The sequence below is a fragment of the Neolamprologus brichardi genome, chromosome 17, assembly GCF_056152115.1.
Source record: "Neolamprologus brichardi isolate AB-2024 chromosome 17, ASM5615211v1, whole genome shotgun sequence".
Lineage (NCBI taxonomy): Eukaryota > Metazoa > Chordata > Actinopteri > Cichliformes > Cichlidae > Neolamprologus > Neolamprologus brichardi.
The window spans coordinates 5,959,729-5,975,431 of NC_142120.1; the positions used below are offsets into that span (position 1 = coordinate 5,959,729).

Sequence of the window (15,703 nt, forward strand, 5' to 3'; positions counted from 1 at the left end):
TGAAACCATCCTATTAACATTAATTGTCTTTTATTTTATTCTCAATTTAGCCAGATGTGTAAAAAGATCTGGCACATGTAAGATATTAACCAATAAATTCAATTTTAGCTTTAGTGTACTGCAAATAGGGCTGCCACAAATGATTATTTTTGCGATTAGTAGACTAATCAGATCATGCATCCATTGAACGTACAGCTTTTTGCACCAGCATGCATCTGCTCTTATATAGCTATCATTAGCTTACAGCTTTAAGTGTTTAAGGTATGTGCTAACTAAAAATAAAGACAAAATGATAGTTTATTAAATTTTAATGACATTTGCAGATTGTTTCGGTGGAGTTTAATAAACTCCTTGCTATCTAAAATATAAGAGGACACCGGAGTATATTCTCGAGCATCTCACACTTCTGATAATCAGTTGTCTGCTTGACGTTTATTCAGCTGTGTAAAAACTATAACTTTAATCTCAGCCAAACCGATTTACTCAGGAACAAATAAAATACTAAAAAAGCCAAACAATAACATTTTTAAGTTATCTAAGTGACTTATATTACATGTTTAACCTGAGTAGCGAAAGACAGCGGTGTGTTTAAAAACGATTTGCCGGGAGTCCGGTGTTCTCACGGCTCTAGTTAGCCTAGCCCCCGGCTAGCTATCAAGCTAGTGGGTAACAGACGTCTCCGAAAACGTCGGAGCGCTTTTGAAAATATGTGGTGTCTTGATAAACTGAGCAGATATTTCAAGTTTACACAGCTACATTCTCGCCTGAAAATATGTTAAACGTTTATTTTGTGACCCAGAAAGAATAATAAGAGTAATATTAAAACTAACTAGCTGCCGCCATTGTTGACAACGCTGGGCCACGCTATGAATTCTGGGACACAGCTCCTTCTTCTTCTTCGGGGTTTAATGGCAGCTGGCATCCTTGTACATGCAGTGCTGCCCTCTTCTGTTTCAGTCCGTTATTACACTCTTAAATCCTACTACTTATTCCTGCGTCTTTTGTGATCTTACAAAGCTTCAAACGAAGCGTCGACTATTAAATCAGTCGTCGACGATTTTAATAGTCAACGTAATCGTGACTAGTCAACTAATCGTGGCAGCCCTAACTGCAAAGATCTCATTCTGTGTGCAGTATCCTGGTCATAGCTTTCCGTGGTACCAAGAAAGGGCTGGGGGAAAAATGGCTAGATAAAGAAACGCTTTAGCAGCAGTGAAGGGTTAATTTGACTGTTCTGGAATACTTTCCACACTGCGTGATGCTAAAAGGTTTGAACATACATTTTATCACAGTTACCACAGTGAAATGCTGTCTTTGCAAAGGGCCTCTCTTTTAGCAGAACGATATGTAGTCTCAGCAGTCATCTTCCATACCTTCTTCTCTCGCTGAAAGGCCTACTGCTGTCTCTCTCCAGAGAGGAGGATGCTCTGCATCATGCCCTCCACCATTTTAGACTGGCAGATGAATCAGCGCAAGGAGCTATCTCTCTCTGCGTGCGCCGACGCGGGGAGCTCGGCGAGAACGAGGCAGAGCGAGTACGCTGTTAGAGGAGAAAAGCAAAATCACCTCAGGTTATCTGCCAGCTTTTGTGACAGCCTGATAAGAGGAACAATTCAAAACAGAGGCAGAAAAGCAGCGCAGGAGAAGAAAAGAGCAGCGTGAGTGAAAGAGAGGGAGATTTGAGCCAGTCAGACGTAAAGAATCGTAGAACATTAAGTCATTTTAAGTTGCTTTGAGTCAAGCGGATGCTCTTGTTAAACTCTCGAGTACCCGTTAAGTTCACACACAGGGACATTCGCTTCCAAAGTAGCTTTGGAAGGTTATAATTGCACAAAATCCAACAGCCAGGCCGCTTAGCCGGTATTTTCAGCCGGTGAATATTACACAGCAGTATTGCAGGAAGCAGTGGAAAAAAAAAACTGGAATGGCTAAAAATCCGCAGTTGTCTAACTAAGTCTTAATCATATGTTTCATTAGGACGATCCTGATTGGGGTATTTAGGCGTTGAGCAGAGAGCTATGAGCAGAAGTGGCACCTACTGAGAGAAAGACTGTGATTACTGTAATCAAGACTTTTTCACTGGGGAGAGGAGAGGAGAGAAAACACAGTTGGGAAGAGCAGTTACTTCACCCTCTTCAAGGAAAGAGAGAATATCACAATATTTGATAATATGAGCTCTCGCGTATGCATATTTTATGAACTTCGTCAGGGTTCTGCGTGGGAAATTCAAATGCATACGTGGATTAGGACATCCCGCCATAAATATCTCCGGCTACAAATGGGTGGGTTTGCACTAGATGATCCCCCAGTCTGTGTCTGCCTGTAAGCGTCCTCTGTATTTACACATTTGTATTTCTGCCAGTGACGGCAAGTTTGTTCAGCTGAGTATGAAAAAGCTTTTTCGACTGGTGCTTGTAAGCGGATGCTGATGGCCTCCCCCATCTTTGCCCCCGCCATCACTTCTTTTCCATCTCTTCTTCTCAATCTTTCTGTGGATGCAGTTCAAGCCGGGCCTTAAGGTATCCCCCAACGCCTCCACCATCACCATGTCCCCCCTCACCCCGCCCCCCTGTGGTTCTGGGTTGGTATCGACCGTGGTAATTGATCCCTCTGGGCCCTCCAGCCACATCCAACAGTGAGTTGAACAGAATCACCACTAAGAAGACAGCTGCTTGGCCACCACAGACAGGCCAAAAGAAAGCGAGAAAGAGAAAGAAACCCTGTTGCTGCTAACCATTAGCTCTGTCTGCCAACTTCCTTCTGCAGGGAGCCAAGTCAGCACATTGCATTGGCTTGGAGAATCCTCCATTTTGGGAAGCTGGGAATAATGTTGGGACTATAAAAAGTGAGAGGCAAGAGGAACTGACTTAAAGAACAAGAAAGTCTCTCTTTTTCTGTTCTTATCAACTCCCTGTGAGCTTGTGGGATTGATCTGACCCACTGTTGCCTAAACCCAAAGCCTCTGCTACCCAGTGAAAGATTACCTGTTTTATTTCATTCTGAATTTCAACCCTGCTCCCTTTTCTACAGTTTCCAACATTTCCATGTGGCCAAAAGTGGAAACTGATTCCATAAAGCGCAGCGTGATAGCTGGCTTATGTTTGCATTTCAAGCAGTTTCAAGTCCCAAGAGGTGCAGGTGTATTCCGACATGAAGGAAACAACAAACACACTCATGCAAGGACAAAACATGGGCACACTCACACCCAAGTCAAGTATAGTACCTCTGATCTCAGAAAAGCACGTTTCTCCTTTTCAAACAGTGAAAGAGAAACTTATTCATGTTTTCAGCTTTGAGGCAAAGCATTTACCAAATAAGGCTTTGGGAGAATTTTGTTCTTTTTTAAACTGTCAAGATAAGCAGTTTTTACTGGAGATTGCTGAAAGCAGTGTAAGCTTCATCAGTGAGATATTACCTGAAGCTTTAACTTGCTTGAACTGCCAATATCTTCTTAACTAAGGGTGCTATAATATACCTGCTGGTTAATTAAATTCTGTTAATTGTGGAAACTTCAAGGTGAGCTGTCACAATCTTGGTATCTTGAAACTGGACATGACAAGCTGAAATGGTGTTATTTTCGATAAAATTTGCAACTAATTCCATGAATATATCAGAGAAATGTTTAATGAGGTTGCAGATCCAGTAAGCCGATAGCCTTTTTGCCAACAGTACAAGAAAAATTGAAACGTGGTCCCCTGCTGCCCATTAGAAATGATGCAGATTTAGGTTATCAGGGCCAAGCAGTACATCCATTGTTAACGTATGTCATGTTAGAGTCCCTGGCAACTCAAAGAAATGCACAATCTTGCAATTAGTGTTTTATCATGTCTTCCTCCCCACACCCCTGATAGATGGCTGCCCCTCCCTGAGCCTGGTTCTGTTGGACGTTTCTTCGTGGTAAAAGGGAGTTTTTCCTTTCCACTCTCGCCAAGTGTTTGCTCAGAGAGGATCAGTGTCGTTTGATTGTTGGGATTTTTTCTGTATTATTGTAGGGTCTTCACCTTACAATAAAAACATCTTGAGGCATCTGTTATATAAATAAAATGGTATTGAATGGATTTGAACACGTCTCTTTACAAAAGAAAAATCATCTCAATCAGTTGTATTCTGGACTCTGAATGTTAGGGGTGGGGGAAAAAATCGATACTGTGTAGTATCGTGATATTTTGTTTGCTAATAATGTATCGATACAGGGACAGCAGAAATCGATATTTTGTTACAAAAAAAGTTTTTGTGGACTGGAACATGCTCTGACTTCAGAGTTTCTTCAGTTGCTGAAGGGGCTGCATAGTTTTCATAAATTGCATAGTTCAGAATAGCTATAATTGTACCAGATGGTTGCGTTCAGTTAAGTTGGACTAGACTGTAATACAAACCGTTCAGTTTGTCAACAATAAAACTGAAATGAGAGAACGACTGAGTGTGAGACTTTGATATTAGATAAAATGAATATTGATAAAGTTTACCTTTATGTACAGAATCTGAATATCACAAAATATTTTAAAAAATTGCAATAATATCGTATCGTGCGTTAAGTATTGTGATAATATCGTATCGTGGGATGTATGGTGATTCCCACCTCTACTGAATGTAATGTAGTTTTTATGAATTTCTGTTTATGTAGACAACAATATATTTGACATTTTTGCCAATTTGTCACAGTTAATCACATACAGATTGCATGTAACTACCAACTTGACCTCATTCATTCCCTGACTGATAGCACTATTTCTTTAAAGCTGGCATTGGACGGTCGCAGACCTGGTCCCCATTTTCAAAGCAATCATTTCAAAGGCACCAAGTCGCAGTAATTTTGGCTGCGTCACAGTCTCCACTCACTGTTTTACTCAGTGTAAGGTTTGCACACTAAAACTACTTATTTAAATTAAAACTCCAAAATCTACTTGGTTAGGTTGCATTTAAATGTGATCCCAGGGGGTCGTTTTGTAATCATGTGTATTTGAGCAAGTAATTTATAACTATTAGATGCCACTGGCTTATTTTTAAAAAAGATATTTGATGCCCTTGGAAAAGGAACGAACTTGCATTGCAGGAATAGAACAGTTGTTTACCATATTCACCAGTCTCCTAACTCTGGGACTGTAAGAATTTACACCAGAATAAACAATAATTTATGCAATAGTTTCTGAGATACTTTAATCTGGACTAAAGTGGCGGAAAGGCTGCAGCAGGCCTGATACTTATAAATTCTTATCCAGCTTATCATTTTATGTAAAGGACAATAATTTACAAATTATTTCAGAAAAATGAATCATGAATGAATCAGTGCTTTACATTTATAGCATATTTAAGAAGTCATTGGAGAAACACAGGGCTGTTTTCTATTTTCCTTCCATGTGGGCTACTGTTACGCAGAATCAGACCCTATTCAACTCCCACACTCCTATATTTAACTGGAACACAAGTAACACAGCATCAGTGCCCAGCACATGCACAGAATAGCTCTCCATGTTTAGACAAATCCAAACGGGCACATTTCCATGACACCTTAAAAAGATAAATTTGGTAATGGTGGCAGTGGTGGTGGCGGTGCTGTGACTGTGTCTAAATCTGGAAATAAACAGAAATAGAAATGAAACTGAGCTTTATAACCATACCGCCTTCCCCTGTCCCTTTCTCCCCCCAGGCTCTATGACGTGACAAGAGTCCCCCTCGACACTCTTGCACTATGGAAAGCATTGATGACCCCTTGACAGACAGCCAATTTCCAGCTACCACCACCACCACCACCATTACAACAGCTCCACCCTTACCTTGGCCTCAAAGGCAGGAAGCAACACAAGCAGCTACAGAGCACCAAGAGCCTTGTGGAGGCAGTAAGGTACAAGACAAATCCCTTGAATTAGGATCAAGAAATCCTTAAATGTATGACTAGAGCCTGACTGATATAGGATTTTTGAGACCGATACTGAGACTTGGTGATTAGAAAAAAGATAAAGATCTGATATACTCGTTTATATTTTAATCTTTTTTTCACATTCACATCGTTAAATATAAACAGACACACATATATACACACATTTGTCATATATTTGGTACAGTTTTATTTATGAGTCCTTAACCCTTTAAAGCCAGTCGGAGCGGGCACGCTCTGTTTTGCATAACTATTTTTAAATCCTGGTAGCTCTGCAACCACGTAAGCTAGCGCAATAATTTTTTTTGCACATGAAACCAGAGGAGTTGTACTTACATCTTATGCCATCAGCTTGTCCTCGGTCACAGTTTCCTTCCACATATAGCTTTGCAAAAATTGCATAAAAGCACTTGCAGCAACAAAAACATAATATTCCAGAAACACGCTTTGCCAATCCGATCAGCTGTTTGTAACACTTCCTACGTCCATCAGCGCGAACTATCGCATGTCCGCCATGACCTGCCTAAGGCCTGAGTGACGTCATTTTGTGGAAATGTAGTTTTTACCATCAGGGCCTTATGAGCCTATACTGGTGTTTTTAAAAGTTATGTTTGACTTTATGACTTTCTGTGTCGTTTCTGGGATGCTTAGGACTCATATTGCACTGCTGGAAATAGTTTATTTTGATGCATATGCTGTTATTTTGCAAATTTGCATTATAATATTTATTTTCGTTTTTCCTGCAGTATATAAAAATTGGTGTATTTCAAAAATAAAACTATGAAGACACTTAAAATAAATTTCCTGTGGTGGGAAACTATTTTGTGCAACTTTTTTGTATTTACAGTTTTGAGGGATAAGCCTCTTAAATTTCTCTAACTAGAAATATATGTTAAAAAAAACAAAAACGATTTTCGATTTTTTGGTAGTTTATTGCACTTTTTTGCAATTTATGTAATTACTTTGCACTTAATGCTTACATATTATTAAAGTTTGGGGCATAATGGTTGTATTGATGTATATCAGCTTGAAATGCTCCCAAAAATGGCACTACAACATGTAAAAATATAATATAAGCTCTGGCGGACTTGGGTTCTATGGTAGGTCTTAAAGGGTTAATAAAAATAAAAACTATTTTTAGCTGTGCATATTCGATTGAGGAGATTTCTTAAATCAGATGGCCTTCTTAATCCAACCCCATACTGAATGTGTCTCATCCCAGAATCATAGTGAGGATCTAATGTGTATAACATTACACTATAGAGCCACTACAAGCTTAAAAATATATCATTTGTACATTATAACTGCCCAATCAACAGCTACAAATGCCGATATCGACGTATCGGCAAATAAAAATATCGGCCGATGTGTCGGTCCTGCTGATATATCTGTCGGGCTCTGCTTTATAACATCTTGTAATGAAGGTAGTTTTCCACATGACCTTACAGAGGTAACGGATCTTGTCTGTTGCTCACGGTCAAATGTCTTAAAAGTGTATGAAAATCATTACAACCGACATTATGAACTCATTGCAACACTAAGACCGCATCTTTCAGCTTTAGCAGAACACACAAACAGCAGGAAGCGTAGACTCTCATAAATCCTGATACAATTTAAGCGAGCGTCTGCTTGTTTGATATCCTTGTTTGGCTTATGTATTTTACCATAAGCTGACAATTTCCCTGGTGTGTGTTTAACCAGAGAAAATCCATGTGTGCAGCAAACCCCCCGCTCAGTGTATTCTCAGCCTGCTTTATTGGCATGCCTTGTATATTGTTTTAAAGTCTTGTGTCAGATGGTGGCTGTGCACTTAAATAAAACAAGGCGCCAGACAGACTCTGATATTAATAAATAGTGATCGGGAAATAGAGAGTGGCCCTGCAATAAATTTAAGGTACAGCATTATAAAAAAGGGATAAGGCCAAAGTCATAAAAACGGCCACTTTTGTGGAGTCTTTGAGAAACAGGCTCTTCTTTTGGTCAATACTGTCAGCTTTTATGGCCCATGCTATAATTTGCTTTTGAGGAAAAATGTGATCCTGCTGCTTTTCACTCCAGACAGCAAGTCTTCAGTAGATTTGGAGCTATAAATAGAAAAGGGGTGGAATGTGTGTGGTGAACTTGGGTCTCTGCACAGTGCATCAAAGAGATTATTGTCTATTTACTCACAGAAGAGGCCATCTGAGATTGGATTTAAACATTTGATCCTTTAATATATATTCTGAAGGAAGACGATTCTGCATTGCCTGCGAGCAGCTGATCACACACAGAGCCACGCAACGCAGTAGCTTTACGAGCAGCTGTAGTCGATGCATAAAAGTATTGAAGAACACGTTGGCAACATTGTCACCAGCCTGATGCCACCGTGGTTAAATCTGTTCTAATACTCCACTCTTGAGCATTAAGTTCTGATCATATTGTAGAATGCAGAGAGTGAACTGTGTTTGCTTTGATGTTCTGAAGAAATGCAGTATGAAAGGGCTGATAATGACATAACACATAGCTTTGAACTCTTTCCTAATGTGGAATGGGGCCTAGTGTCTGGAGGCGCGTGCATACATGTTCATGTATTTTGATCTCAGCATCTGCTTCAGGCATTATCCAACTTCACAGCATGTAATGAGCGATTTCCCATCCCTTATTAACCTGTGGATCATTCCTAGCCAACAAGTTCGCTTATGAATATTCATCTGGAATCATGTTGTGCCGCTCGCCTGCTAAAATCTGAAGAGAGAGCGCGGGGCTCAGCTGCACAAGACTTAACGTTAAAGGGCGAGCGCAGAGACGAGCGTTAGAAACGAGCAGGAGATCCAAAAGCAGACGCACTGTGGAACGAGCTGAACGGGAGGGCTTCAGCGAAGCTTCCGGCGAATGTACAAAAACACCTCAATTAATCCGCTGGGTCCTCTTGAGATTTTGCATTATTCCCAGCAAACAGCGCCTCGATGAAGAGTGCGGATAGGCAAAGTGGATCAATGTTCTTTCATGCGCACCCACCGACTTGTTCCCCCGTGGGTCACGTGGCCGTGACATTTCGAGGAAAGTCAGCAAGAGTTCAGACAGAGAAGAAATGTCAAGCCAGGGCCGTATGTCCAGGTGCATTCGCTTTCAATACTTCCAACTCGCGGAAATGCTTTTATTTAGAGCAGTGCGACGCAAACGAAAGCCACTGCCACATGTATGCACATTCTCATTTTTGTTGCATTAAAGTGCTTCAGCTGTGGCCTCGAGACAGGAAGCAGCCTGTACCGTCCCTGAAATCAAATGTTTTCCGCATCCTCGATCAAAAGCTGCCGGGCGCGTATCGATAAGTATCGAGTGGTTTGTCCGCTTGCTCCATAAGAAGAGAAATGCTGCACAAATTACACATTAACACAGATGGATTCAGTCCACGATGCTCCCCTCTGTTACTATGACACCCCCAGCAGTTATCAGTTTCAATCGAAAGTCCAATTCACGCCACCGTCCTAAACGTTTGCCCGGCATGTTCAATAGCCAGAGAACCGCCGCATAATGTTTCCCTCTACTCTGCACCACCACCTGCCACCAGAGTGTAAAGTATTTGCTCGCTGTCTGCGTAGCTGCTTCCCGATAAACTCTAAGCAATAATCACCCAAGGCCTGTGAATGTTATTCACGGGGCAGATTCATCTCATATTCGTCTGACATTCGCTGCTGTTTTTAAATGGGAAGGCTTGCGTTTCCCTGAGACGAGACTTGCGCGTGAGATTTATGAGAAGCCGTTCACAACAGCGTGGCTGTGAAAGAAAAAGAGGGAGCAAAAAACAAAACAAAACATAAAGACGATATTAAAAAACAAAAATCCACCACGGTAGACACACACTATGTGGCTTGAATAAAACAAGACCCTGTCTATATGCTGTGTCTGCTTGAAATCACTTGCATTGTATTTCTTTTCTTCCACATTTTTGTGCGACTAATTTATCCTCCTTCCATTTTACCAGTGGCTTCTTACTGCTGAGCTGTAGTCTCTGTGTGCCCTCTAGGAGGCACAGAGAGAAACTGTGCTTATTATGCTAGGATTAAACACCTGTTTTGGCCAGGCATCACAGTCAAGCAGTTAGCAAAGTCATGGCCCTGCTTTAACCAAGTAAACCTTTGGGTAATTCCATGCCCAGCTCCAACAAAACCATGACATTATCTCCATTAAAGCCCGAGCTCACTGAGATGTTTATTATTCCCAGAGCATAAGACATTGTCATCTGTGATACATGCTAGAACCCCGTTCAACACCTGCCCCTTTCATGGTAATTTGCACCCTGTGAAATCATCAAGAGTTCATTATTATGAATTAAGCTTCAGTGGCAATGTCTTGGAAGGCATCAGCACCTCTATCAAGTTGGCTGTGTGACTGGCGGGGGCCAGATGGTGAGGAGGCTCCGAGATTTGTCTTTCTGCTGCTAGAATAATTGTTTTTCAGTGTCTGCACCGTGAGACTTGTTTTGTTACTGGGTTATACCCCCTGAAGAGTTCTAAATATTTGACTCGTAAAGCTCTCATACAATCCTGTAATTAACATCTAAGTCTGGCACGGAGCAATAGTCATGTGTGATGCTTATGTCAACACAATGGCTGCGAAAAAATATATTTGTTCTTTGGAAGAATAGACTGGCATACTGAGAATGATCCCTATCAGCTTTGCTGCTGAAATTTCAGTGAGATGCCTCTCTCGTATGGTTTTGTTAAAGGGTGCTTCAAGAGTAGCCACTTAGCGTTGTTTTATTTTTAACATTATGGCGGAGGAGGAAAGGAACAGTTTGCTCTGCTCTGTTTTTTGAATGGACTAAATGTAAGCCTTGCTAGCTTATCTTAGAAAGAAAAAAAATTATGTCAAATGTCCCTAAAGATCACTATAATAATATAGCTATATAGCTATAGAATAGCTCCAAATGGTGGAATGTCATTTTTATATATTTATTAATTAATGAGCTTTTGAGATGTTTGTATGTGACCTTTAATATTTGGACACTGCAAGGCTAATCATTTAATTCTGCGTAGTCTTTTTGATAAGCTGAATTAATCGTAAACCAAGCTAGAGCCCTTATTTCTCCATATTTTGCTCCCAAAGAAACAAACTTTCTTGTGATTTTTGAAAGTGGTCTTGAGCAATAGTTCTCCAGCATTTCTGAAGGATTTTCTTTGGATATTGGCTGCTTTTTAAGACATTTTCAGCCCAGCCCTTGGACCTGACCATTTTCAAAGGAATGGTTCTTGTGTAATTTTCTTAAGTTGGTCAAGAAAAACAAAACACAGACTGAACATTAATGACAGTTGCTCCCTTTTCAGCATGAATATAATCACAAAGACACAGGCCATGCAAGAAGCCATACCTGGATAGAACAACATGCAATGGAACGCCATCAGTCATGAATTGGCCTCCCTCGAGCCCAGACCTCAAAATTACTGAAGTAGTTTGGGATCATTTTCATAGGAACAAAAGGCAGCCAACATCCAGAGAAAACCCTTGAATGTCCTTCAAGAATCCTGGAGAACTATTCCTAAAAACTATTTAAAGAAGTGACAAGGAAGCTTGCATAAGAGCACTCAGGTTGAAGAATAAAGAGGGTCATACCAAATATTGACTTTTAAGTGCAGAGTTGTACAAACTCTGTTTTGGCTTTGAATACAGTATTTATATGTTTGTCTGCACCTGTTTCCCCAGCAAAATATATAGAATTAAGATCTGACTTAAGACTTGTGCACAGTACTCTATATACACAAGTAGTATCAGTCTTGTCGTGCAACTCTTGGCAAACAAGTGAATAAACAGATTGCAAACTTTAAAAGGAGATGACGGTGCTTATTTGAATGAAAAAGAACATTCCTGTTGCAAATAAAAAGCCAACGTCACATATGTGAATTGTATTTAAAAAGACAAGATATATTTTCTATCATTTTCTTTCTGCTGGCCATAGAAGTGAAAATATTTGAGCCAAAATGTTTTTGATACAACACATCCTCAGACATTTCTCTGTGGAGCTGAGCATGACTGTGACCGAGTGCTAAAACAGTTCTCTCATGTTTGCTTTGTTCTTGTTGATTCACAGGTCTCGTAACACAGCCAGAGACGGGAAAACCAGGGAGTGATTGTTTGAGGGAGTCATCTCTCCCTGTGACACTGGACAAACTTACTATAAAACACTTCCTGTTTCCTGTGACTGGCCACCGCGGGTTTCTGACTGCTCCCTCCTGCTATCTGTCGTTGGGTCAACACGTTGTATCCACCTCCTCTCCACTGTTATCTGCCTGCTCTGTGAATTTAGCAGCACATGCTCATGCCACGGAGGTTCGGACACCTTAAAATCCCATGAATGTTTGTTTGGTTTTTTTTTGCCTCACTGGAAGTCCACTGTTTGGAGCTGCTAACTGCTTTTAATACGGGATTTCCCACATCTCTCTCCTAGACTCTAGTGCAGGAGTTCCAGGGCGAAGACGGGGTCATTACAGAACACAATGTGACGCTTCTCAGACCAGCTCGCGAGGCCGTAAAAACCGAACCGAGCGCACTCTGCTGTGAATAGGCCTTCTGCTGGAGTAAACCTCCCATATTTTTATAGACCAAAGAGCAAAACAACAAATATGATCATTATGACAGAGAGGACCATCTGGCAAAGATACACGGAAACGTTGTTAACATGCTTTGAGTGTCGCCACCGACCAACGACTGCCCCCACAGAGACTCAGTGCACAAACGAACCTTTGCAGCCGGCGGCGTACGTGCCGAACACAATCAAAGGAGTACTTTTCAAACTTTACGGACATTTTTTCGCAGACTAAGCTCACCACTGTATTTTGGAACTGGAGATATAGGTACTACATACGTATAACTGTGTATCAAAAAAAAACAAACAAAAACAACAAAAAAAAAAAAAAAAAAAAAAAAATCTGATTTGCATTTTTCAGTAGCTACAGTTGGGACAGCTTACAGGAAGAAGTGTCGTGTTGATCATGGATACGGAGAGCAAATCATTACCAGAGAAATGATAACTATCTACAGAGAGTATTAAATGCTGTTAAGTCTGAAAAGAAGGCGTAAAGAAAAGTCATTAAATGTATTTTGAAAGGCCCTAAAAAGTTATATATTTAACAGTTTTATATGTTGTACCTTTGTAGAGAAGCTTATTGGACTTAAAATGTGATCACAATGGCAGTTTAGTAGGATGTGAACAAATGCTGTTGTTCTCATTACTGCTGGCTCGTAGTCCCAGGTTTTCTGTTCACACCTCAGTAGCCGCTTTCTTTTCATGGTCATCTACAAGTCACTGTCTATCCGAACCATTAATGAAAAAAAAGGAAAGTGACACAATTTATTAAGGACTGATGTGCAGCCAACTGAACATTGTAAATCTATGGTAGTCAGTGGAAGCCATTGAAATCTGCTAATTTGCTATGATATTGTATTGTACACGGTGTGGAATACTGACTCATTTCCTCTCTATGGGTTCTGATCTCTTAATTTATTTTGTGCCTGTGTTTCTTTTTGTTTGTTTTTTCTTTCTTTTCTTTTTTTTTTTTTTGCACAAATCCAGCTTCTCTCCGATGGCGATGAATACGGTGAGGAGAGAAGGAAAGAGGAAGCGCTGCAGGAGTATCGGTCATTTACATACATTTTATATCATGAAATATTTTAAGAATAAATATATGACAAGAAATGTCCCCTGCAAATTTAGATGCTCTTGATGTTCAAGGTCATCAACAAGAACTTTAATTGATCTTATTCTGGTCTTTTCTAATGAATGTATTTGTTTCTGGCACCAAAGAAGGTATGAAAAAAAAATTAAAGTTTCCTTTTCCTTCCCAGGTGATTCAGAGGATTTATAGTTAGATTGTTTCCAGGGTAAAGTCCTAAGAAATTCAGTATAAACAACAAAGGGAGTCAAAGCCGGCACATGGGTTTCAGATGAGCCAGCCAAAAGTGGACAAGTAATCACGTCTTCTGTTCACACCTCAATGTTTTTCCAAATGCTCAAGTGAGCTCTTGTGCTTGGATCTAATTTTCCTGCTCTCCAGTGTAACGCATGCTCATCATTTTTGTTTGCAAAGCCACAAAAAACCCCAAAGCAATCAGCCAAACTTTCCAGTTTTTCCAGTGTTTGTTATCTTAACTTTGCAAGTCTCCAAATATCTCTCTAAAGAACTACAGCATGTCTGAAAAATGTAGTTTATGAAACAGTTTCAGATGCTTGGACTGCAAATAAAAAGCACGCTGCTTTGTCCACCAAACTTGTCAGTCATGAGGGAGAGCTCACATATAGCCCAGTGACCTGGCCAATCCAACAGTAGAATTTAGTCTGAGCTGATAATACAGTGCGCATTATAAAAAACTCTTGTTTCTTGTAAACATTGTTAAGTTTTTAATCAGAAGTTCAGTCATGCACTATGGTGCTACAAGTGACTATTTATGTATTTCCATTGTTAGCTAGTTTTTTAAGACCCACACTGATTCACCACAGCAGATACATCTTTATTTAGACTTGCAATATTTTTTTTTTACACTCACATCCTCTTCCTAACATAATCCTACCAGATATTTATATCTTTTCACACACTTTTACACACATCGTGTTATTGTAAGAAAGTAAGTAAATTAATTTTTATAGCACATTTAAAACCAAAGTGCTTTATAATTTTAAAAAATAAGTGTTTCTGAAAATTTCACAACACAACAAACTATCATTCAGTAACAGTTCAGCAATCAGTTGAAGTTTCCTTCTGTTAAGGAGCTAGAGATAATTGACTAACAAGAGTATTACAATGGTCCAGACTGTTACATTCCCAACCATTCTGAATTGAATTGAATTGAATTGAAATGTTTATTTCAGTCAACAACAACAACAGATTATAATTTTACATAAAAGTACTCAAACAGTAACCGAAAAAGGAATAGGCTGAAGCCTTATGGCTTATACTTATCCTATCCCTTACCCCCATAGAAATAATCAAATCCTTAACCAAGAAAATAAATAACATTGATAAATAAGTTGTATAACAGTTTGAAAAGAAATCAGTGATAAATCAAGAAATTAAATCAACACAAACCATTTTTAACAAACCAAATTTCTATAACCTTGTATAATACTAATTTTTAAAATCTTCCTGATCTTCTGCAACTACTAACATTGCTCTCTGGCACTAGAGCTCACCTTTCTCTGGCCTTAAGTGCTTTTAATTGCTGATGGGTGTCAGCTGTGCAAAAAGAAGATGGCACTTAAGGCAGGAGAGATAGTAGGACACACCCACATGGGCAATTTCAGGAGGAGGCCCTGCTAGGGCCGTAACACAGACTAAATGGGGAAAAAAAGTTCATGCATGAGCCTTTCCAGATCTAAAGAAGATTATAGTCTGCTCTTGACCACAGCATTGACTTGGTTGTTCAATTTCAAATAGGTGTCAATGATAATTCCAGGGTTGTTAACCTGCGTTTTAATAAAACTAAAGATACCCAGTTATCTTTCAACCTCTCGGTTAATAGTAGAGGGCCAAACAATATGACGTCTGTTTTGGACTTTTTATATCCAAGATGCATTGAGCCTTCACATGCAACCGTGATTTACAAGATTCAAAGGTAAATCCAGTTGCAAATCATCTGCATGGCAATGAAAAAAGAAGTTATCTTGATGCATACACATGTACGAGGAAATAATTCAATTCAATTCAATTTTATTTATATAGCGCCAAATCACAACAAATGTCGCCTCAAGGCGCTTCATAGATACAGAGAAAAAGCCCATAATAAAGAACAAGCCCACAGATAGACCCAGATTCTGAAGCAGTGACTTTCCAAAGTTAACTGCAAAAGTTGTGAGTT

The 15,703-nt window shown here is 39.8% G+C and overlaps 1 protein-coding gene across 3 annotated transcripts in view; it reads left to right on the forward strand.

Annotated features, from left to right (window-relative positions):
• Window positions 1–13,684, forward strand: part of tafa5a (TAFA chemokine like family member 5a) — a 171,594-nt gene extending 157,910 nt beyond the window's left edge. For 2 of the 3 annotated variants that reach the window (XR_004843533.2, XR_004843534.2), the window contains exons 4-5: window positions 5,648–5,842; window positions 11,943–13,684. Coding sequence is in view for 1 of the 3 variants with exons in the window: in XM_006780561.3 (XP_006780624.1) it covers window positions 11,943–11,951 (9 nt within the window). In the remaining 2 variants the exon portion in view is untranslated. The remainder of the gene's footprint in view (window positions 1–5,647; window positions 5,843–11,942) is intronic. The other variant, XM_006780561.3, reaches the window with a different exon arrangement.
• The last annotated feature ends 2,019 nt before the right edge of the window (window positions 13,685–15,703 follow it).